This window comes from Amblyomma americanum, chromosome 8 (genome assembly GCF_052857255.1).
Source record: "Amblyomma americanum isolate KBUSLIRL-KWMA chromosome 8, ASM5285725v1, whole genome shotgun sequence".
NCBI classification, from domain to species: domain Eukaryota; kingdom Metazoa; phylum Arthropoda; class Arachnida; order Ixodida; family Ixodidae; genus Amblyomma; species Amblyomma americanum.
In genome coordinates, this window is record NC_135504.1 from 122673513 (window position 1) to 122699096 (window position 25584).

General features: G+C 44.6%; 1 protein-coding gene across 1 annotated transcript in view; it reads left to right on the forward strand.

The window, feature by feature from the left end:
- LOC144102717 (uncharacterized) overlaps positions 1–6213 on the forward strand; it is a 29103-nt gene extending 22890 nt beyond the window's left edge. The window contains exons 8-11 of the mRNA XM_077635906.1: positions 298–340; positions 4228–4331; positions 5966–6085; positions 6206–6213. Coding sequence (XP_077492032.1) covers positions 298–340; positions 4228–4331; positions 5966–6085; positions 6206–6213 — 275 coding nt within the window. The remainder of the gene's footprint in view (positions 1–297; positions 341–4227; positions 4332–5965; positions 6086–6205) is intronic.
- Positions 6214–25584: the final 19371 nt, after the last annotated feature.

Here is a 25584-nt window from a genome sequence, read left to right on the forward strand (position 1 = left end):
GCCATCTGCCATCGATACTGAAGCACCTTAGCTGGGGCAGCGGAAATGAAGGATAGCAGGCAGAATAGAGAAATGAAATGAAAGAGGTGAGGAAACAGGAAGAGAGGATAGGGGGGAGAGGTACTATAGACGAAGTATTTACACAGTAAGAAATGTTTACAGGTTGTGCGCGTGATTAGTTCATGATGAAGCGATAAAAACACATGCACACACCATTATGTTCACTACAGCTGCAGTGGGGCGTCCGAAAAAAAAAGTCTGGATGACGCCAGTGGAAATTCTCCGCGTTCCTTTCAGGTGAGGCAAAACCTTCTGAAGTGCCCGCGCCAGCAAAGCCCGAGTAAGAGCTACAATCTTTTACTGCGTGATCTTTCTTGTTGGCTTTGTTTGGTACTTCAGGTAAAAGCCATGTAACCACGTAAGCAGCCGCGCGTACGACCTTAAATTTTATAACTTTGTGGTTGGTGCACCTTTGTTAGAAGTGATGTGTTGAAGTGTTACGTAACTACATTTAAGAGCGTTAGCACTTACTCATCACGTTTCGAGATTTCGTGGGATCTCCTACCACCCTGAGATCACAGCGCCATCTGTGGCGCTGCGTGGCCATCTTTGTGGGGTGGATGGTGGTTGAACTACGTGAGTATGACGTCATTGGACGAAATGGCAGCATATTTTCGGTTTCCTGAATCCAAGATGGTACCCATTAAAATTGGATGGCAGCCATTAACATTGTTCACATGCCATTACTGATTGAAGCGTTACCATATCGCACCGCAAGCCGAGTTCTAGGCTCAGCTTGACCCCCCCGAACGAAGCGAATTCCGTTTGGAACGTATCCTGAGGGGGTAGTTTGACTGGACAATGGGTAGACGTGCATTGTAATTTCTCTGATAGATGGCGCTAGGCGTCGATCACTCAACTAGGCGGCGTGCGTGCACGCGTAGCCGAGCATGGTGGCAATCCACCCCGTTTCAAAGGGAATTAATTACATTCCGTTTCTCGAGACGAGCGGCGCGTTCTTCCTCGCTTTCTTCATCTAGTAAACCAAACAGCTAACGCTCTATAGTTCAACGTCTTCCAGACGGTGGCGGCTTTTTTTTTTTGCTGAGTTTTAGTGACGCTACACTGAAGCGAGAGAAGTGCAGGGTATTTCATCCCTTGTAGAGACATCGGCAGCAAGCAATCAAGGTTGCGGCCGAAGGAACGCACTTCCAGCTGTTGGCAAAATAAATATCTCCTATCGGGGACAAAAGGGCACAGGATGCGCAACCGGCAACCCCAATGCATTTTTCTGTATGTTTTGCACGACTCCTTTCTGCTTGGCTCAAAACATTGGATCACAGTGTATCTAAATAAATGGCTGTGTCACTTACATGTCAAGAACCGTCACCCTGTCAGAAATCGTGAACCAGCTGCGGTACTCTCTCCTTTAGCTGTTTGTTCTGCTTAAGAAGTACTTGCAACTGGGCTTGTTAATGCATATTCGTGAAAGACAGAAGAGCGCAAACTGGCAACACGTCGCGTTCGTCCTGTTCCCTTCCTCGTCCGTATTGCCAGTTTGCGCTCATGTCTTTCACGATTGTTCTGCTTAAGTTGCCTAAAGAGTGAAACGCCTCTTTCAGCGGAGAGCAGCGCATTGTACAATTGCCTTCACACTCCCCGTGTTAACAGGAGTTCGATAATAGTTCTATTTTCTTTACTTGTATAATGCGATAGGTTCATAAGCTGACCTTTGACCTGCACGTTTTGAAAAATACCTACGCTTTTGAATCTGTTGAACGAAAAATAAAGTAATCTTCTTTGGGCCGCAGCAATAAAAGGATATATCTGAGGAAAGGTTCACAATAAGTTGCGTATTCGACGGCATTAACCTGAGCGTGTAATTTGGGGAATTGCCTTTTTCGTAACCGTCAAAGTTTCTTAGCAAAAATATAGCTCTAATACCAAATTCATTTCTTTTTTTTGGCGGAGGCGGGGGAGGGGGCGTCGGGGGTACTGTTCACGTTTCACTCCTTGTGATTCAACATAGCAAACTTTAAATAAAACTCTTCGCTTAAACCACCGTTGCTACAGCTCAAGGAAAATATATCCACAAAATATCATAAATCTTGACCCTTAACTACGAAATAATACTCTATATTTTGCATGTTGTATTGGTAGCAGGGTGTCACTGCTTGACGAGAGGGAGTGAATCTGCGCTTACTATTTGCTGCAAGGAGATATGTAAAAGGACGCCAGTGATAAACGTTAACAAAACACAGACCTTCAATATACAGTGCACCATTAAATTGCTTCGGAATGAAGGTGATCTTGCTGTCATAAATCTATTGCCTGTGCCTTTCGTCATCTCTTGAGCTGCGCAAACTTTAATGAGGCCGGTAGAGACCAATGATTTTTAGATGAGTTCATTCATAGACGGTCACAAAATGTGAGCAGGAAGCAGCCGCGAGGCTCGAAGTTATGTATGCATACATATTTAAAAGCTGTTACACTACTCTCAGACGCTTTCAAGCGATTGGCCCTCGAGCTCTATCATGCCCAGCTTCCGTGCTTCGATTCCCACGGTCGGCCTATTTTCCTTTTTCTAACGTTTCGTAGCTAAATTAGGAATTGGTCCACTGCCGCAGAGGGCCTGGCTAATTCTGGCCTTCCTGGTAAGCGGTGATTAAAAACTAAGTAAAATATGTGACCAAAGTCTACTCCATTCAATGACGTTATTAGCACTTTTTCACGCTCTAATTGTGAGGCGGGCCCGGAATCAGCGATCCCGACTGTGCACGGTGCATTCCATTGCACGATCTTACGGGTGCTTCTCCAGAAGTGTCTCACCGATGCGCACTTGTTGCGTGCACTCCCAGACACCCTTAGAGCGTTTGTGAGCAGCGATCTCGGTCTCAGAGGAGATGCCCTGGACACAGTGTGGCATCACCAATAAGCCTGCTACCAAGTGACAAAGAGGAGTGGTCTTTGGTGCCCAACTTTCGCCGGTAGCACGGTCGCAAACCAGGGAATGGTTCGGAGTGAAAGGCTCACAGTTAAAAGAAACATTATCTAATTGAGACAATACAGAGCAATTTCTGACCAATTGTTAGAACACATAGAAAGTTGTGTACAAAACAATGCAAACCATGCAGACCAACACAGGCAGGCTGCAATACAAGACAGATCTCGCAATTAAAGTCCACCTACACACGAGAGAGAGAGACAAAAAATGCAGAATACAATTCGTTCACCGCGCACTGCGACCCACCGACGAGCAGAGTATCACGACGAGGCCGTCCAAAAGACTATCCCGAGCTGCATCGCGTGTCGACCCGGGAATCATAATAATAATAATAATAATTGGTTTTGGGGGAAAGGAAATGGCGCAGTATCTGTCTCATATATCGTTGGACACCTGAAGCACACCGTAAGGGAACGGGGAAAGGAGGCAGTGAAAGAAGAAAGGAAGAGAGAGGTGCCGCACTGGAGGGCTCCGGAATAATTTCGACCACCTGGGGATCTTTAACGTGCACTCACATCACACAGCACACGGGCACCTTTGCGTTTCGCCTCCATCGAAACGCTGCCGCCACGGTAGGGTTGTATATTTTTATCAGCAGGCTGCTGCTCGATACCTGAGTGTAGCCTCGTGTATCAAATCGATGGACTGGAACAGTGCTTTGACCGCATTCTGAGGAGATCATCTCTGCAAGCACGGGTGCCCACGTTATGGGTATATGTGACAGCAAAGTGCCCAGGCTCTACAAGGTGCAGAAATATATCTTTGTCCGCGCTCTCCCGTCATCGATATTTTTGTCCTCAACACACCGTAAATGAAGGCTTCCAGTGATCGTTCCTGTCGGCCCCGTGGATCTTCTCATGGGTACCAGATGGTATCGGGAAGGTGGTGCAGCTGCTACTGGTGTAAATTATGGACCTTCTGAAACGCCGGATCCCCTGTCGATTTATTTTTCTCGTGGTTTATAATCCAGGAATGACTGGAAAAAGTTCTCCTCTGTAAAATGGGCTTAGAGGTGTTGCGTAACGACCGCGGAATCTTTCTGTGTTTAACATACAAATTATCAACAATTTTATTCAAGTATTTCGAGTTACCGTCAGGGAGAAACATGGAATATTGATTACATGAAGTAACTTTTTTCAGTTAACTACAGTGATGTTCACGCAAGCTCTGACAGCGTCAATATAAACAAAATATTTTGCCGAATGATGTGCATTTCTACGCAGAGCTGCTCCACAAGCAGCAAAGAAAGGGTTCTTTTCGAGACTGTGGGGTTCAAAGAAGGCGCCGGCAGCGCCAGTGCAAGAGACCAAGCCTGCAGCTGCGGAAGGTGATGTATTCCTTTCTTTGTTAACGATGTTCAGCAGCCGAGGCAGCGTAAATAACCGAAATCTGCGAAGGATAAAATCCGCTTCCATTCATTTAACATTTTCTTTTTCTCAAGCATAACACTGCCACAATCTTCTAAAAGCTGTCATCAGGTCGCAAGGAACTGTACTAATTTCTGGCTAGCAGATGCAAAGCGGAAACGGTTCATCAGAGTCATTATTGCTTTTCCTGGGAGCATTGCCTCCACCAGCAGTGCTGTTGAAAGCAGGACAGAAAACGCAGTGTATATCAAGTGTGTGTGAGTACTTTTGCCAGGTTGCAGCAGCATTGCTTACAGAGGAGGGAGGAGGAGAAGGACTTTAATGGAACAGGAGAGGTCTGCCCGGTTGGCGGCCTGGCATGCAACTCCAGATTGCTTACAGAGGCTTTTCATAAATCGTCTACAAAAGAGACCCTGTGGGAAGAACGCCGCGAGTGACGATATGCTTAGACAGAAAAAAAATGAAGGGAACAGCTAATAAGTTCCTCCTTAACTCCTTAAATGTATGACGCAATAGCGTTAAATGGTTAATACCCATATACGCGGAATTGGACGTTCTCTACTTGACGTTCATAGATCCCTGGGAGTCCTCATACCACTCCTGGCGCAGTGGTGCAGCGGTCAAGCGATAGGCCAGTGCCCTGCGATGGCAGGCGCTGGCACCGGTGAGACTTATGCGACCCAGGTTGCTCTTTCTGACGAATCTCTTGTGACCAATCATTAGCTGCTACCTCTCCCGATGCGGCGTTTGCTCACAATCGGGTGGCCATGTTGCGCTGTCGGGTGGCCACAGGAGGCATGTGGCCCGCCTGCCTCCTATGTTGCTTCTCTGGGGATTTTCTGTGGAGTTTTACTCACCGTCCACAAGGCCGACGAAAACGACAGATTCACCGCAGCGGTGGCTGAGTGGTTGAGCAACCGCTTCGCATGCGGGAGGTGCGGGGTTCGATCCCCAGTGCCGCCGGATGCCCACCGGTGATACAATGGGTACAAGCTTTCCCCTGGTCTGGTGCTCGGCTTATTTAGGGTGAAATGCTTGGGAAATGGGTCTTTGACCCCAACTTGAGAAGTCGAAAATACCTTGTGCCATGGCGCTCTTTGGCCATAGATGCCTTTGCGCAATAAAAATTCATCACCATCATCATAATCATCAGGACGACAGATATTTATACGTCACAAGCTCCTTAACGCGATCCCGTTAATACCGACTCCGCAATGTACGAGACTCCTCAGTACTACGAAAAAGCCCAGCTGGCGGGCACTGTATATATTACTACAGCTAAAAGTTCGCAATCTCAATTCATATGGCTCTCCTCTTCGTTTTTTGAGAAGATGCAGCATTCACTGCTTTTACAGAAGTGCCTTCGTTGAGAGCTAACATATTATAACTGTATAGGTGACTGTCAGGAACTGGGAATGCTCCATCGGACTGTAAAGCTTGTAGATAAAGAACTTCATTATTGGGACAAAGCCTGATGCGAGCTGACTTTATTTGGGTGTCCAGGAACCAAGTGTAATTTTAGCTATAAGCAATTAGCAAATAACCTATGTCTCGAACACGACATATCCATATCGATTGTGCACCTGGTTTTCAGGCGGGCGGAAAACACCTCCGGTTCCTGCGTCGGAGAAGCCAGGGATGAAAGACGGCACTACTGATGTTCCTATGGAAGGAAAGAAAAGTGAGAATAACATGTTCAACATTTTTCCTTCAGGTGAAAATAAGGGCTTACGGCCTAGACACCGCTTAGTGGTACAACCATTGAGGCAGTTGATTTGTTTTTTTGCTCACAAATACAGCCCTTTCTGCTGCTGCAGTTCATAATATTCGCAAGGATTGTGACGTTTATAGCTCACAAAACCTACCTGTATTCCCAGAAACACAAGGAACACTCCAGAACGGAATTCATTGTCTACAGATCATGGTCATTACTGTTCACTACCAAAAGCGTATAATTTTTTTTTTTTGGTGGGGGGGGGGGGCTAAGCTCAACTTACACATTCGTCAAAACAATAAAAAACAAATCCTACTCATTGTATGTAAAAAGCAGGGAAGTCGAGTTAAACCAATGATTGCCCACCTCTAAAACACAAGGCTTCAGAATTCAAATTTAGGTAGTGCATTTCGATGTATCGAAATAAGAGAGTCACGGGCACTTTCTACAACGTGTGCTGACAGTGATAAACGTGTGTTCAAAGGTGGGAGGAATAGCCCCGACGTGCCTGCAGTCCAGCAGCCAGACGCCACTGGTGCACATCCGGAAGGGAAAAAAAGTAAGGCAAATTCGTTTGTTATAGCTGTCGATGGCTAAAATTTCTTGCTTTCTAGCACCGACACGTCGTCGGCGTGACCGCATGCAATAAACTGTGTTTTGGCTGGGAAATGAAACTCTTGCTCTACATGAATGTTGTTGTTCACAAAATGATAGTACAGCCTATAATCCGTTTTATACATAGAAGGCTGCACTTCAAAAACTAGCACGGCTGTTCGCGCAGCCCAAGTCCGCGCCAAAAAAATAGTTCGCCCTAAGAGCAAACTGAACGCGAGCATACTTCGTTTAATCAGATATTTAGTGTGGTGAATGGCAACCTCCTACACTTCGTTTTACCTCTTGCCATATTTTTTGTTTCCAGACTCATCGAGGCTTCGAGAAGTACGAATGGCTTTGGCGATCTGATACGTGGCTGGTCGGGCGAATCGCCCTTACTCCATCCGCGTCTAAAAAGTAGCTCGCACTGAGGGAAAGTTACAGCCAGATGGCCTGAGTACTGAGCGCCTCACAGCTTTGACCGTGCTTTACAGCGGTACCACTTCGCTTTGTACTGCTCTTTGCTTTCGTCTAAACACTCACCGAGGCTACGAGAACAACAAATGCAAGGTGGCGCAGTAATATGGTGTCGCGGACGCACTACTACCGCAGACTTCGCAGCGTTGCCTGCTTTGCATGAAATGGAGTATAATAAAACAACACTTCGTCGTCTTCTAAGAAGGATCACACGTGTAATTTTATTTCTTGCAAAGAGTGCTGAGGTTCCCAGCTGCTAGAATAAATGTACGTGCCAAGCAATGTATCTAAAGGTATCTAGGTTCCATAATGCACCCAGGAGCCGATTATGGGCTTTCATATGAGTTGGAGAGTACCATTGCCTTTCGCTTCATGCATGCTATACACAGGCAACAGAAGGAATATATGTGAACTAAACCGCGCGCAGGAGTTTCAGTTTACACTCAGTTGACCGTAGACTTGATATAAGCATCTTGAAGAAAATGCGACGGACTTGGTGACGCATATGAAAATCGAGCAGAAAATTGAGAGCATAGAATAAGGCAAAGATAAAAAACTGGTCATCAGATTTCAGGCAGCACATGTCAAACATGTCTTATCTCTTTTTTTTCAAGAGAAACACATCGTGGCCATAATACACGCAAAAAGTGGAGAAAAACGCTCATCTTTGGCAGCGCAGTTTATTGTTTATTTTGTCGCGGCGGCGCAAGAACTCTCCAGAAGTTATGATTGGACAACCAGCCAAATGAGCAGCTTTGCCTTCGAGGTTCAAATAGAACGAAGTGCAGTCGGGAAATTAAGTCGCTTCACGGCGCGTGAATTCATCATAGCTCTAAAACTTAGCTTATGTTGGTTACTAACAAACAGCGGAATCCCACATGCTTATGTTTTACTTTATGCATAACGATTTGCGCCACCTACCTTCCAGGTGGCCAGTCTACACCGACTGGCCCTCCGGAGGTGAGGGCGGACGGGAAGGATGCCGCTGTCGTTCCTCCGACAGAAAAACCAAGTAAGAAGTATGGAATAAATTCTGCTCCTTGGGCAGGAATCTCACCGTCTTCCACATAATGCAGTGCTATGTGCTTCCTGTCATCTAGAAAGCATGAAGCTGTATGATAGGCGCATCTTGTGGCCTCGTTACGGTAGTTTCTGAAATCATCGGCGTGGTGTCCGAGAATCGGGTAATTTCGATGGATGACCTTCGGGTTGTGCAAGAAGCTGTACTAGCGTGAATTGATGATTTTGATGATTTTAGACCCGTGGGGTTGGCCGCGGGCGGGGGGGGGGGGGGGGGTTAAGGACAAGGCACATTAAGCGAAGATAACACACGTTGAACATAGCATAGTGGGCCAGTTGGTATTGCATATTGAAAGAACGAGGACCAGGGAAACGGAAGAGCAGTACAAGCGCTTGTACGCGTCTTTCCTTTCCCTGGTCCTTCGTTTCAGTTGCGCTGTTCGGTTCTTTCAGAAACAAACGTTCATGGCATCTTACGCCGTTGTTCGCAGCATTCATTCTATTGCTCCAAAACTTGATATTTCTTTTTTCTTAGAATATAATACGTAAATAATACGTAAACAATACGTAAAGAAGGGATGAATCATTAACGTGCCTTAATTGAACACTATGGGATCAGCCACTTGGGTGTGCTAGGAATATGTTGAAGCAGAAATTAATTTTTCGTCTATAACTGAAAGGCTCTGTAATTCTCGCACGCTCGATGGAAACCCGTAGCGCACGTCGAAGAAAGTAATGACGGAGCGATGAAAGGAGCCAGAGAGATCGACCGAGAGATGTCATAGTGAGCTACGACGGTTAAACCTTCGGTTCTCGAGCCAGTAATGAAATGCCCGAGCAATTTTGCAAATCGTTTTCTTAAAACTGAAACCACCGCCGCTAGGATTTAATCTTGCAAGTTTGGGCTCAACACTAAGGACACCGTAGCTATTCAGCCACCACGGCATTCTCACCGCATGTAGCGTTCGGAAAGTGAGCAGAACGTCCGGGCTGTGGGGAAAAGCTGGATCGTAAATCTTCTGATCAAGCAACCTGGACACATTTCTTATTGTGTAAATATTTTGTACATATTACTTCTCCCCCTATCCTCTCTTCCTGTACCCTCACCTATTTCATTTCATTTCATTTCTCCATTCTGCCTGCTATCTTTTATTTCCGCTGCCCCAGCTCAGGTGCTTCAGTATCGATGGCAGATGCCGGGGCTAGCAAAAATCTTTTCCTTCCTTTTTACTATTATTTTAATAAACAACCACTACCACCACCACCTGATCAAGCAGTTTGATTAGAAATCCTCGGCGTGCTTTACAGGTGGGGAGCATTCTGATGTGCCCGGGGCGGCGGCCAAGCCAGAGTAAGTGCGACCAATGCAAAATCTCAGTTTTTTTCTCCCACACTGTGACACTTGAGCCTAAAGCGACACAAGCAGTTAGTAAAACATGCATCGTTTTCCTGAGAACTACCGGCTGACCCGTTTTGATTGCATTAAATACATTTAAACGTTATGCAGTTACGTGCTTGCCAAGTGAGCTTGTATAAGGGAAAAACTTTGCCTTCCTAATAACGTGGACAATGAAGTGTCTTAAGTAGAGATGTAAAATATCGGAAATTTTTAGTGCTGCAAAAAAAAAACGAAGAAAAGATTCGCCCTTTCCCGGCAATAGAGACTTTTAGCTTCGCGTACGTAGAGGGTTCACGTACGCAAACGTGAGAAGTTACTTAGCCTGCACGCAGGCGGATTGAAACCCTTATAGTTACACGTACGCGAAACACGCCGCGCGTTACGCCTAGCGCCATCTACTAAGAAACACAGACACTGGTTGTAGCCAAAATCATCCAAGACAAGTCATTAAGCGAAGCCATTCATAGCGAGACCGTTGCTATGACGACGACCAACGCTACTTCGTCAGGCTTAGCAGCTGAAAAATCGCCCTTCTGTCTGAAAAACAAAACCTATTTGTCGCTTGAAACCTTATTCAAGGGTAAGAATGGGCAAATCGAAGGCGAATACAACAGTTTAGAACACCATATCGCCTCGAGGGGTTAGCGACGAAGCTGTTATCGCCGTGAAGCGGCGGGCAGGGTGCCGCCATGTTTGTCAACGCTGCGTACGCAAGCAGCGCAAAGACCGCAACGTAAAAATCCGAATCTCACGTACGTACGTGAGACTCGCGCACACCCTTTGCGTTCTGCGCATGCCCACTGGTCACCCGTAAGAGCTCTACGTACGTGAAGCTTCTACGTACGTGAAACTAAACCTCTCTAATGTTGGGCAGGTACTAAATAGAAAATTTAGAAAAAAATACGGAGGGCACTTACGACTGCTTACCTGCTATCAACGCTAAAGCATAAATGTCTCATTGTAAGTTCATATGTCGTCGGTTTGAATCCCTGTCGCAAGCTAGCCTCCAACTTGACTAGCAGCTGTATGCTATGTGCACCGAGAAACCGTGAGACAGCACCCGGAACGCTGTACAACGAACAGTTGCATCACAGTTTTTTTACGAATGTCGGGAAAACTGGTGTTTCATGACGGCCCGCCAGCTATGCCGTACGAGTAAATGGCGCGTCGCAGGATGTGGAGTCGCACTCGTCGCTTCCATGACTAGACAACAGGTGTTGCGATGCATGTTTTTTGGGACCATCTTTTTACTCAGTAATGACGGCGGTCGCCAACGGAATTTCGTCTTGGCCGAAATGTCCACTAAAGCTTTAAAAATTGCAAACCTAGCCTTGGTCAACGAGAAAGAGGTCATTATGGCGCGAAATTCTGTGCTCTAAGTTTTAATTAGCGAGTGCACGTAGTGTTATGCGAAGGCAAAGTATAGTGCGAAAGATCCGCGATTCTCTGAACTAAATTTCACGTATACAAATATCAGAACGCAGTAACTTCCCCGCGAGCACAAGAAATGTCCTGAGAATTATTTCTCTCATTTTTTTTCAGACCACATAGTTTCAAACCGCACAGTGAACAGATAATAATAATAATAATAATTGGTTTTTTTGGGGAAAGGAAATGGCGCAGTATCTGTCTCATATATCTTTGGACACCTGAACCGCGCCGTAAGGGAAGGGATAAAGGAGGGAGTGAAAGAAGAAAGGAAGAATAGGTGCTGTAGTGGAGGGCTCCGGCATAATTTCGACCACCTGGGGGTCTTTAGCGTGCACTGACATCGCACAGCACACGGGCGCCTTAGCGTTTTTCCTCCATAAAAACGCAGTCGCCGCGGTCGGGTTCGAACCCGGGAACTCCGGATCAGTAGTCGAGCGCCCTAACCACTGAGCCACCGCGGCGGGAACAGTTAAATTAACCTTTCTGTGTGTATCCTATTTACTCAGAAACAAAAACATTTTCTCTTACAGCTTTCCGATTCAACTGGTGGTCGCTAGCCACGTGCAAAGCCATAGGCTAATTCTTTTATACGTATTTGTTAAAACTACATATCCTTCTGCGCGTGATGTGCACCGATTTAAGCAGGAGATCTGATTGGTTCGCAGAGTAGAACATTGTTCCAATGAGAGAATTTTCATGATTTCAATACCGCCTTCATAATTTAAACAAAAGAGCAGAATACACTCGTTTTAAATTTATTTCGCTGAACCCAGGCCCCAAATTATACGCAGTACTGCTGCACCAGTTCAAAAGAAAGGATTGTTTTCAAGATTGTGGGGCTCAAAGAAGGCGCAACCTCCGGTCCAGGCGACCAAGGACACAGCTCCTGAAGTTTCAGCACCAGTGCAAGAAACCAAAACTTTCGCTCCTGAAGGTAACAGCGCCCTAAAAGCTTCATTATTTAATCATTTCCGTTGTTTCGGACGCTTAAACACGTCCGATTCTGCTTAGGGTAGTCCCTTCCCATTCATTTAACTGTGCTGGGATGTCTTCTTCGTGTCAACTCTAAGCGGCCTCATGCTAATTTCCATCAGGAACGACACTCAGTTCTGCCAACCTGTATTGAATGACATCGGTTCATTGCAGTTATCACACTGTGTTTCGAGCCCTTCTAGTTTACCTGAAACAAACCGTGCTAACATGGTGCGGAAGCACGAAATTTATCCTTTTTAAATTTAGCGTAGAAGTGCCACCTCGGCAAGAACTGACCGTACTTTGAGGCCTCGTCCAAGGTGGACTGTGAAGAGGAGGAAAGTGAAGTCGGAATGTGGTAGGGTAAAGATGGGTTAAGAGGATAATGGTTGGAAAGGAGCAGAGTGGAGACAAGTGAAGAGGATAACAGCGAGAGGACAGGCAACTGGAGAGGAGGACACGGGCCCTCACTGCCAAGTATACAGGCTCCACGAAGGATGCGCCGCGCTTAGAGAACAAGTGTAGTCAACTTGCTCCTCTGTCGGCAGCAGCAACAGCAGCGGCGATATCAGACCGCTCTCTAGAAGTCGCTGCCTTCTTTCTTTCTTCTCCGCCTGTTGAGCTCGCGAGAGGCATCTGTGAGCGCTCCGCGGCTGCACCTCGCGTGATCGATTACAGCTTGCGAGGTTGAAGCGTAGCTTACAGTCACGAAATTTTATGTCTCGGTCGTGACATGTCAAATACTAACGGACACTCTTGCGTGTTAATAGCGCTGATCGTCTGTGAATGCTTTGTATTTTCTTGAAACAGTATCGTCTGCTGCATTATATGTAAACTAATGATTCAAGGTTCAATAGAGGTCTTTATTGATTCGACTGCATTTTCCGCTTCCAGGATTTAAAGTCCAATGAACGATTCCTTGTTAAGTTGTGTTATTTTATACCATGACCATGAATTGCCACGCAACAAAGGCATTCGATCAAAGCCAGAAAAGAATGCTACTGAGAAATACTGCTAATGAGAAACGGTATAGAAAGAAGCAAGTTTTTAGACCGAGGTATATGACGAACCCAATAAGCTTTAAAATGCTTAGACACGAACATCGTGTCCAGAATACATGACAGTGTAACTCTGTGTGAAAAAAGAAACTGTAGGTGTTATACAAAACAAAGTTTTGTAAAGGCTGCATGAAAACATTGAGGAACTCACTGGTAGCTCTTATCCATAGTTAGGATAAGATAAGATAAGTTTCTCATAAAATGCAAACTTTCCCGCCTCTTTGGGTGTTGAACAGATGCCTTCTTTCTGAAGAAATTTCTGGCCACGGCATTAGAGAACCCAACGAAACAAGGAATTATCCAAAACAAAGCTTTCGTGCTGAAGAAGTTGTCGACTAAGCATTAAATCCAGGAAGCGGGAAGTTCAGTCGAACAAATAAACGCCTCTACAGAAGCGACACCTTTATTGACCCCTATGAATAAATAAACCCGTGAACTTTAGCTAACAACTTAATACGTTTGCAACGATTGGGATCCTTGTATTGCGCATAAAATTGAAATTATAGGCGTTTTACAACACACAGCATTTTTGTTTAATTTTTCAAAACATGGGGGAAATGTTTTTCCAACTAACCGAAACAAAATTCATGCAATCATGCCAAATCGCTAACAGCTCGCATTTTCCTTCGGAATATAGATTAGTCGAAGAAGTGCCACCCAACCTAATAATTAGCATTGATTCGTTTCGAATATTCTTCACAATTGCGTCTTCATAAACTGGCATGTATTTTAATGTTCATATTTTTGAAATTTTACTCTGTGTTGTCTGTAAATACGTTGTTTGCGTTTTGTTTTCACTTTTTCAGCCGATTCCTTTCTGTAGACCTCTTTGGATTCGACCTCTGATTACAGTGCCGACGCCATAAAAAACTTAATTCGACTACTCAACACCGAAACCGCAGCCCTGGAATGTTAGCATTTTGGCATACCCACTGTCATCCTCTTACGGGGTTGTCCCGCCCCACATGACGTTCACCTTCGATATGTGCCCAACATACGTTCACTGTCTTTGAGTCTACGGCAACCCCGAAAGAGGCGCCAGAGAAACCCTGCTGGCTCTATGGAGTTACGCAAAAAAAAAAATTCTTACATTTGCTTTGCTTCCTCATCTTAGCGGTGCAATTTATTTTTATCCAGCCTAGAGCCACCCAAATATAAAATGGTTTTATCAGTCTTAATCAGTGGTTATCTACACTCCTGCTAGATGCTATATTAAGGGCTTGTTGTAATTTCGAAATATATTATATTGTAATAATAAAATACACCTGTCTTACAGGTGGACGAAAAACACCTGAAGTCTCTGCGCCGGAGAAACCGGGCCGGAGGGATGCCGCCGATTCTGATTCACCTGGAAAGAGAAGTGAGAACCCGTTAGATACGAAAGTCTTGTCTTGAAACTCAGCTCTCTAGAATTCACAATGCTCTCTATCGCTCCCTTAAAATTAGTTCATTGTGGGTGGTACAGCGCGAACTAGACGGCGGGCAAAAGCAAGAATACTACACGGAGGACCGATTTTGTCCGTCATGTAGTTCACGCTGTACCACCCACTGGCACGCAATACATTCTTACTCACAAGTTTACTTTTTGCCGTTCGAGGAATTATCGCGATCCCGGCCGTTCCGTTACACATGTCCAACATTCTCGGACAAAAGTTTTTAAAATTGAAATATGTAGCATACTCTTATGGAAATATTAAAGGTAATCGTCCATTCTTCTGATATGTGGCACAATCGTTCTTTTAAATTGTTTCCGTCGATCGCATCGAACAGTTAAGACTGCCGTAGAAAACAAATGGGGAACGCTTTTGGCGATAGGAAAAACTTTAATAGAAAATAATGCAAGACTGCCGTTGGGTGATCTGCAGTTTTACTGATAGCTATAGTGAAATCGTACATTATATGAATCAATTGCGTTCATAAAAGGCTTCCTGCTCAAAATGCTTTTGTCAATATAGTTGGGTATCGCATAACGAAGCAAGTCAAGCGAAAATGTAATATACTTGCAAGCATCCCATTTTAACTATTTCAAATTACAAAACATGTTCGACAGCAAAGCGAAGCAAGATGTGTCATTTCCTCGATATTAAACCTGCGATTCCCTTCTATTTAGGCGGAAGGAATACCCCTGAAATGCCTACTGCGGAGCACCCGGCCTTCAAGGAGACCACCGACACCTTTCCAGTTGAAATGAAAAGTGAGAATGGAGTTTTTGCGCGTATCACATCCAGTAAGCACGTCTCCTACAAGCATAAGAATTCCTGGCACGCAATACATTCTTACTCACAAGTTTACTTTTTGCAGGCCATGAATACTAAAAGAACACTGACCCAAAGCGACTCTGTGATCAATGTTTTCAAGTAAATGGCGCTGTAGCGTGCAGAAAGGGGTAAGCTGTCTTCTGGCAAGCGCGCTTGAGGACACCTTACTACCTTTTTGCACTGATACAGACGTATTTGTGTTTAGAGCGTGGCCTTAGGAATGCGACCGAAAAGTTTGTTTCTACCTGCCACAGTTTGCTTGCGAGAACATACGTGGGTATCGACACATTTATTTCAGATTTTTGCCTTTACAAGCCTATAAAAACCTCCGTTATCAGTGAAAATGCGTTCTATAAGGCACACTAATCTGTTGAAAGGCGCCCACTTCTGTTCTGCTTACATTCCGTCTCATAATGGAACAAATATTGTTGAAGTTAGAAGGATGTGGTAATAGCATCTTTTTATTAAAAAAACACGTGTGATTTTTCTGGCTGTGAAAATTGTCAACAGCCAAAGAATGAAGTATTTATAGAGTGATTGGAATATATGATCTCGGCTGTTTGGTCTCGAACCAAGTCAAAGGCGATTATGTGATTCGGAAGCTTTTGAAAGATGTATTTACATCTCATGGCTACAAACAAGAGAAAAGTGGTGTAATAGGCATGTACAAAACGGAAGGCCTGAGGCTCCAACTACCAGCAGAGTTAGTTGGAGATAAGACAATGGCATCCAGAATTAAACAAGATATGCTCGATGACGTTATTTAACCACTCGGACCAAAGCCATACAAGGGATGAGGATGACGAGGCAACAACACTTCATATTTGATGTCAGGATGATGGCATCAAACGTGCCCTATCTCGGTCAAGCCTTCCTGTCGCCCTATCGCAAACGTTCTGGTAATTAAACCATGTTGCCTTCTAACGAAAAACGCAATCACTCATGCTTTGTTCTGCCGTTAAGTATAACAACGATGTACTGATCTTACAGGTGGACAAACAACCTCGACGGCCTCTGCGGCGGAGGGGACCGGTGGCAAGAATGCCATCGACATTCCTCCGGCGGAAAAATCCAGTAAGAAGAATAAGAAAAGTATAGCTCTTCTGAGCTGAATCTCGACACTGACCTGAAAAGAGGACGGGCATTCCGCTTATGCCAGCTATACAGCGCGCTGCGGCTGCCTCTATATAAAGCAGTTGTCAAATAGATCGAGCAGGTATTGTAAAATTGAATAACTTTCGTGCCATCATTATGTGGCTTTAGAATCGAAGCGCACGAGAGTGATCTGGTAACTTCAAGACCAGAGTACTTGGGTGCAGAGCGCGTAGGACCCATACAAAAAATTCTTTGGACAGTCTACAGGCTGTCCCCAGACTTCTGCCTTAAATTTATAGACTCTATATAGACAAACCATGGAGAACAGTCTATAGGCAATACAAATCCCGTGACATTCTATAGATAACTTAAAGATTTATGGTCATACACGTTTAGTAGACTTTTGTCTATAGATAGTCTATAGACTATGAACTGACAAAAATTAATATCTATAAAAAGGCAATAGAGTCTATAAAAGTCTATAAACATTCTATAGACCATTTTCACAATGGGAAGCAACTCAAACTTCCCACTTTTGTGCCGGAATAGAGCTGTAATAAATCAATCAATAGATTGGACAGTCAGCCAATGAATTAATCAACTAAGCAACTAGTAAATCAATTAGTTTTTGTTCCTAAATATGCTTGCACTGCGAAGAGTTCTACTGTCGTTTACTCCAAGCGCCGTATTCATGTGGTCAAAACTGGCCTCCCGTTCCCTGAACTGGACTCCTCCCCACGTACTTTTCAGTCTTTTACGTGCTGCCGCTTTCTCTCCGAGGCATTCCTCGCACGGTTTCGTCTTAAGCTCGGGTTACCTGCGAAGTTTCTTTCGACGAAGTTCGCGCTGAAGAAACCACCGCGGTGACGAAAGACCCGGCTGCATATGATCAACAAATGTCAAACACCACTGAGCGAGGAGCTCTGTCAGAGCAGCAACGCTGACGTTTCTGTTAAAATCATGAAAGTGTTCATGTCGACACCACTGTACTAATTTTAGCACGCGTGCGTAGGTCTTTGTAAAGTTTTGCAAGCTCGAATGTATGAAATCCCGTACCTTGAGAGGCGGGCTCAGCCGCGGATACCATCAGCAGGGCTTTCTTCGATGTTTTTCGCCTCACGTAGGAAAAAGGCATTTCAATCCAAGCTTACCCTACCGAGACGTTTCATAGGAGCCACTCGTATGTATTTATGGGAATATGTAGTCCATAAGATGCGGAAATATATATGGAAATTCATATATTGTCTATACGGAGTCCATAATTACTCTCCATATTTTCATACGTTTACCATACAATGTACCTGATGTCATATAAAGTCCGCAAAATATCCATACGAGCTTCCTAATAGTCCATACAGACTCCTAATGCTTCCTACTGACTCCATAAAATTTCTTACAGAAACGTATGGAATTAAGGAACTTGATATGGAAACTTTCAGTGGGGTAGGTCGTATTTTTTAAACAAGCGATATTTTATGTCTCATAAACCTTTTATTTTCACGATAATCACATTTCTGCGCCGAAGTCACTGTGTAGAACGTCGGCAATGGCGGCCCTGTTGGCGGCGGCAGGCACGGAGAGGCATCCGAACCGGAAGAGCGGGCTTTCTGCGCTGCTATTAGGTAGGGTTAGCCGCCACTTCCGGTCTAACCGGAAACCGCGCGTTAATATCTGGCAGGTCCAAATCGGTGCCGTAAAATCGGTCCATTTATTCGGGTCTTTACGCGGATACTTTCGCTTATCCAACAGCACTGCGCGACTGATGCCGACCCGCGTGTTTGGAGTCGTAAAATGCATATGGTTTAATTCTTGTGAATTTTGCGACCCCTTATCTGTCTAAGGAATGACTGTAGCCCAAACGCGTTCCGCGGAATCAGAACAATGCTTTAAATGTTAAATTTCTCTCTAGGTAATCATTGTTGCATGTGTTGTGGAAAATAAAAATCACGCTCGACGATAATCAGGGAAGGTGATAGTCAGGGAAGGTATGTAGGAGCTAGCGGCAGTACGCACACGAATCAATCAATATTTTTGTTTGAACTAGTACGTTCATACTTGAATCATTGGAAGGCAGCTTGTACTTGAAACGTAAGAGGGTAACTGATTGGCTGGCACGTGGACTGCGTTATGGGTTCCTAATGTGCTGGGTCGCTTCAGAACAATCATTTGGTAGTGAGCGCCAGTCCTGTCTTCATTGTTACTTGTTGTTTCTTTTTCGTTTTTTTTGGTGCTGCCTTGTTATAATTAAAGAGATATCAACGTGATATAGCGGATGACTTTATACGGGTTTCGTCCACCTGGGGTCTTCTAGTGTGAAATAGCACCACACAGCAGACGTATGTTTCTGAATTTCGCTTCGAATAAAAATCAGCCGACACATACACGATTCATCCAAGCAATGGGGCTAAAATTTCTCGCAATCCTTTCAGATGATCAGAAACCTCCCGATGTGCCTGTGGAGGCGAAGCCAGAGTAAGTGCCCCAGAAATTGGTGTAAGTTTTTTTTTTTTTTTGCTGGCTGGATGGCAGGCCGGCTAGCTGTCTTCACCACATCAGTCAGGAGGCATATAGATGGTATCATAAACATACATACCTTTCACAAAAGTTGCCGGTAAAGGGCCTTGATTGCACTGTTATGTTCCATTTGTACCATCAGCGTTGTTGCGCTTTGTAGGCGAAATTTTTTTTGCTGTTCATGTCAGCAACAAACGAGGGAACCGAGCCTGCGTACTTCTGGGTAACAAACCACGGGGTTTTTGCATGAAAGCCTATCTCAGTTACTCTATAATTAAAGCCCAGAGTCAAAATTCTGAAAAAAATGCACCGATTTATGATCTTGCAACCAATTCCTTGATCCAAGCACATGTTATTGCTCATGTCTAAGTAAGGTATTGTGCTCTCTCTGCTTCACAAGATGGCACACTGATTAAATAAACAAGTTCTTAAAATTGTGTACCGACGTTGATAATTTGATGAAAGTGCAGGATGCCCTCGTGTAAAAATACTAATTTGTTCTGATAGATCATAGTTTATACGCAGGACCGCTCCACCGCCCGAAAAGAAAGGATTGTTCTCAAGATTGTGGAGCTCAAAGAAGGCGCCAGCGCCCGTGCAAGCGACTAAGCCGGCAACTCCCGAAGGTATAGCGCCTATCCAAGAAACTAAACCTCAAGCTCCCGAAGGTAAGACCACCCCAAAGGTTTCTTTATGGGCTATGGTTTTTGTTTCGGTAGCCTAAACACGCCCAGTTCCTCTAAGGATGAATTTCCATCTATTTCATTTAACTCTGCGAGCGAGCATTCGTCTCAGCTTTAACTAAGCGGACACATTAAAATTCCCCTTCAGGAATGACGATCAATATGGGTAACACAATGAACTTGGGAACTCTGTTGAGGCGCCACAGCTCACAGTGGGCCGTGCGCAAAACGCAGTAAGCATCATTTAGCGGGCCGCTTACCCAATTTTCGGCGAATAGTCGCCATGGTCACACTAAATGCTGACAAACAGTCCAAACAAGCTCTCCATGTAGGTGCTTGAGGTATTATGTTCCTCGAGTTTTGTTTGTTTCAAATGGCGACACTAAAGCTTTAAGGAAGTTTTGGTCTTCTGGGGTTCATTGCACGTGTCTTATATATTATTCAAGAAATGTTTCTACTTCAGAAAATCGAGATATACATACGCAATATCGTATGAGAGCTTCCTAAAGGAATGCCTATTCGTTCGTTATATATATATTTTTTTAGACGATTTCGCAGTAGCGATAATTAACTTTGCCTTCTTTGCAGAGAACGCGTATTAATTGCATGAACCTTTGAGTTAAAAGCGTTACAACCCGCCAAGCACACAATCATGTCGAACGCTAACAGCTTAGAAGTTTGTAGTCTGAAGTTTGAAGTCTGAATTTTATTTCTTACAATACATGAGAAATGCATGCATACACTGATTGATCATACAGGAAGACGTCCCAGAGCAATAGGCTCTAACGGAACCTTTTATAATAAAATGATAATAATGACAACTAATGACAATGAAGACATTGAAACAAGTTTTTCGTGAAGTACAGATAAGTGAGATAGTGCCAGCGAGCCTACTACACAGCGTTCATTCTTTCCAAATTTTCTTCACAATTTGATTTCCATAATTTGGCATTTTGTATTTTCAATTTTATTTCGCTATTCTTCCTTCGTATTTTTAGGGTGATCCATGGCCTTTAAACTTGTTTTGTATCATATATTTTCCTTTTTCACGCAATTGCTATCTGTAAACAATATTTTATCAACCTCTTTGCACAATCGAGATATTATGAAAAACTTAATTTAGCCACCCACCGCCACGATAGCTTTCTTCGATAATGGGAGTACACGCAAAAAAAGACTGATTTCTAACATTTATTTCGCCCTCATAAAGGTGAAAATATCGTCCCTGCCCAACCCAGAGCCACTAAAATACAAATCATTTCCAAATCAAATCCTTATTCCCACTATGTGCACTACAGACGGAAGACAACGGAAAAAAAGCTGCCAATAGGCGGCTTGGCGAGTTTATCAGTCATTATCAGGAATTGTTTCTACTTTTTCTGTATTTCAATGCACGGGCCTGTAGTATTTTTTTAAAATAAATAACACCCCTATCAATGAATCACCTTTCTTACAGGTGGACGGAAAACACCGGAAGTCCCTGGAGCGGAGAAGCCGGGCTGGAAGGAAGCCGTTGATCCTCATTCGGCCGGAAAGAGAAGTGAGAGCATGTTCTGGAAAAGTATCGTCACTTGTATGTTTCCGTCAGAGCTCTCAGTGCTGGCTTTGTTTTAAAGGTGGGAGGAATACCCCTGAAATACCTACCATGGAGCACCCAACCTTGAAGATAACCGGCGAACCCATTTCGTCTGGAAAGAAAAGTGAGAATACATTTTTTGTACTGATCGCTAGGTTAAATTTGCCTCCTACAACCCCCAAAATTCCTGGAAGGTAATACATTCTTGCATGTAAGTCGAAGTCTTGGCGACCATAAATGTTAAAGACACAGAAATCAACTGAATCTAATTTTTGCTCAGACTAAAAACCGAATACATGGACTTTTCAGGCAAAGTAGCTTGCTCAGAGAAACAAATGCCTTTTCTCTGTCCATAAAATTAAGGTTAACAATGTTCACGCCGGTTTTTTTTTACTCCCATGACATTTAAGACCAAAGGGAGGCTATTGCACACGCTTTCAAAGGACTATCGCTGCAGCATAGCGTTATGAGTTTGGGGCGAAAAAATTAGTTTGAGACGTCGCAGTTCTGCTGCGGAAAACGCATGGTGGTATCGATCGTTTTATTTTGTCACGCGGCCTTTACTAGCTTTTAAAATCTCCCTGAAAAGTTAAAATGCCGTCATTAAACGCGGTACGGTTTCGGAACAGGCCCACTTCAGTTTGGCTTCACAGTCGCTCTAATACTCGGAGCACTCTAGTTGTAGCCATAAAAATTTGATAAATATTTCTTTGTGTTTTAAGACAAATCACCTGTGTTAATTTTTTATTTAGTGATAAAATTCAACACACGGAACAACTCTATATGTTGAGCGGAATGTAGGTTCTTACGTCTTTAGTCTCGAACTAGGCCAGGTGTGATTATGTGACTTTATCACTTTAGGAGACAATTTTTCTAGTAGAGACATACAGCAAACACGAGACGAAAGTTGAAAAAAACATAGACGAAACGATAGGCTCGAGGGTTGCACTAGCAGCTGAGATTGTTGCAGCTATGCCAAGGGCACTCGGAACTAAATGTGTTACTCTGGACGACGTCTTTTGAAAGGTTGCACCAGAGCGACAAATTAGGATAAAATACAAAAAGAAAACTTATCACCTAACCATATGGAAAACAATCTCGTAATTTGTGATCGGTTGTGAAAAAAAAAGAAATCCCACGTCCTTTGTTCTCTCGTCCAGTATAACACCGTGGTATGGATCTTACAGGTGGGCAAGCTACACCCACGGCCCCCTCCGTGGAGAGGGCAGGTGAGAAGAACGTTGCCGACGTTCCTCCGGCGGAGAAACCAAGTGAGAAGAACTTGAAAAGTAGATCTGTTTTTTACCTCAGTCCCCGGAAGAAAAAAACACCGGCATTACTTCTGCCGTGCTGCTGCTGAATAGCCCAGCCGCGTGGCTGTCTTCATTTTAAGAACTTTACGAACTGTTCATGCAGAAAGCGGAAAACTGAATAACTGTTGCGGAATCACACTGCAGTGCGCGAATCAAAGCGCACTAGAGTGACCTAGTAAGTTTAAAGGGACACTAAAGTATAGCATTGGCTCATACCATATAGCAAATATATCATTGTTTCATGTCCTGAAACAAAGCTTCTATAAGCCAGAAAACTTCGCAAACGTCGTATACACTGGTATCGCCACTGGAAGATTGATGCAGCGGCGACGACTGACGTATTCATGAACGAACGCTATTTCGCCGTCTCGACGGGCAATAGGCGTTGAGATACAAAAATAGCAGCGTGGCGAGCATGGCCGAAAATGCGAGGGATCCCGTAATTAGAACAGCGTAAGAAATAATACGCAGGAAAAAGCTAGTCGCGAACACAAGCGCTCAAGCTTTTGCGTCGCATTCTATGCACTCTGGCTTCGTGAAGCAGTTGTACGCAGCAACTTCGGCACCGCGACCTCTCGACGCCAATCACGCTTCGCGTACTAGCTACACGGCCGGCTAAGCCGTTTCGTTATAACTTCAGCCGCTGAATGTCCTACTTTGTGCCGCCTGGGGCGTTAACAAATTACAAAGTGTTTGTTTCTTTATTTTTAGTACGAGCTCGTGCAGACGCTCGCAGTCTTGCGCGTCGTCAACGTCTGAAGCTCTATGCGAGCGCATGGTCTTCCATGTTTTCTGCACAGTGGACGGGCGAATTTGATTTCAGATGTGGTGAAAAACAGCCCATTTTAGATGTGCTAAAAGACAGCTCATCAGTACCACATGCAGGCGCCATCGCCTCTCATTTGGCTCATAAAAGAAAAGTTTTCCAGGGCGGGTCATCATGCAAGCAGTAAGTGAGGCGACGGCACGCGAGGCCGGATTTTCCGCGAGAAAAGGGTTCAACTAGTAGGTCCCTAATAATTCTAACAGACTCGCAAACAGCGTGCAGAAACTACATGAATGGCAAAATAGGGGGGACAGCGCTCCACATCCTAAAGACAGCCAAATTACCGCCGAAGGAAAAGCAATTGCAACACATAAAAATGTGGGTACCAGGACACGCAGTCATCGCGGGGAATGCCGAGGAGGATAGGAGAGCTCGAGAGCTTACAAACCGAGCCTCTAACCAAACCAGCCTCGAGCAGCCTGACGCGGAGCCACTGCCCTTAGGATACTCAGAAATTCTAAATTACTATAAGGGGGTCAGGATTAGATATCCCCCACCTCACAAAAATCTCCACCAGCAGGAAGCGGTCTATTGGAGACAGCTACAAACGGGAACTTTTCCGAATCTAAACATACTAAGCAAGATCCACCCAGGACTATATAGCAGCAAATGCCCGTGGTGCGAGGACAAAGCCACGTTAATTCATATAACATGGTGTGAAAAGAGAACAAATGCGGTTGCAATAAATAAAATCCCGAATGCCGAGCAGTGGGAGAGGATGCTTTCCAGCGAGGATCCGGCGGTCCAGGCAGGACTGGTCCGGACAGCCTACCTGCGGCAAGACTCAGTGGGGCCCTGGACTAGGGGCTCCAACCCTGCCACAAGAGCCACAGACCACATCAAAAGATGTGAAGAGTGTCTCTACACCGAGACCCACACATGTATTTCTATAATTAAAGTTATTACTACTACTAGCTGGTGCGTGTTCGTCAAGATTATGCGTGCATCACCTACCGGCTGCTACAGCCGGCCGGCGGCAGACTACAGCTGGGCAGAATGTATTCTGGCTAATTTCCGCTCACAAGGGTTGGCTGAGACGAGGCTTTCATCGTAGTTAGTGAAGAACACAGTGCGCTGTTTGACGAGAAATGCTCGCACAATTATTTCGCTCAGATGTGGTGCTGTATAGAAGCGTTAGAGAGCTACAGTTGCTTGTATGCTTTTGAGGATCCCTAGAAGTTTACGTTACACTTTACGATAGCACACAATGAACCAAAGGCCATACGCTCGCGTTATCGTCACCGATGTATACACGTATGACTTAAATTAGTTGTTTGTTACGCAGCCTGCGGCTGCCCTCAGTAACTTCACATAGTTTCGCACCCACGGAGCTTGCAACGGTACGCAGACGTACGCACGCTATGCAGCGGAGAGCCCCCTTCCAAATAGTCGAGGAAGGAAGTCGACCGGCACTTTCACATTGCCACCGGGACCGCTTATCTGTTGTCTTTGGGTTTTCGTCTTCCTGTCGCGTTTCCGGTCTTTGAAAGAGGTGCCTCTGATTGGTTAGGTTGCAAAGGAGTCATGTAAATGACGTCGCTGGAGTTCATTTTTCGCAGGAGCGTTGTATCGGGAACGGTTTCGCGACTTCTACTTGCGGATTATTTATTTTTTATTTTTTATTTCCACAATATTGCAGATCCTCATTTGAGTCCAGACAGGGAGGGAAGAAAAATACATTCACTGAATACAAGAGCACCTACATCGTAAAACACAGAACAATAAAATTGCCTAATGTAGTACATATATCTAAAATAGCTCACAGAGTGCCTTGTCAAAATCAACAGCCGATATCACTCGTAGCGGCAGGGTGTTCCATTCGTCAATCGTTCACGGAAAAAAGAAAATTTAAAAGCATTAGTATGAGCGAAGTATGGTCCTATAGTGTGATCATGATGACGACGAGTTCTACGCGTTTCTAACACAGCACATAGGGTATTAGAGAAATGCCTAGTTTTCCATGAATTAGTTGGTGAAGGAAGGATAGGCGGGCTGTCTTGCGTCTGACGTGGAGTGGTTTATTATCGTTTGCTGCCATTAACGAAGAAGGAGAATCAGTTCTATTCTCCCTATTAAATATAAAACGTACCGCACGTCTCTCAATTTTTTCTAATTCTCTTGTGTACTTTTTTTGCATGGGGGTCCCAAACGATAGCGCATATTAGAGATGTCGTCTTATAGGCGTATTGTAGGCTAATAGCCTGCAGCTCCTAGGTGGGCCCCTAAGATTATGGCGAAGAAAATCAAGTTTACGTAAAGCTGAGGATTTAATCTGGTCTATAT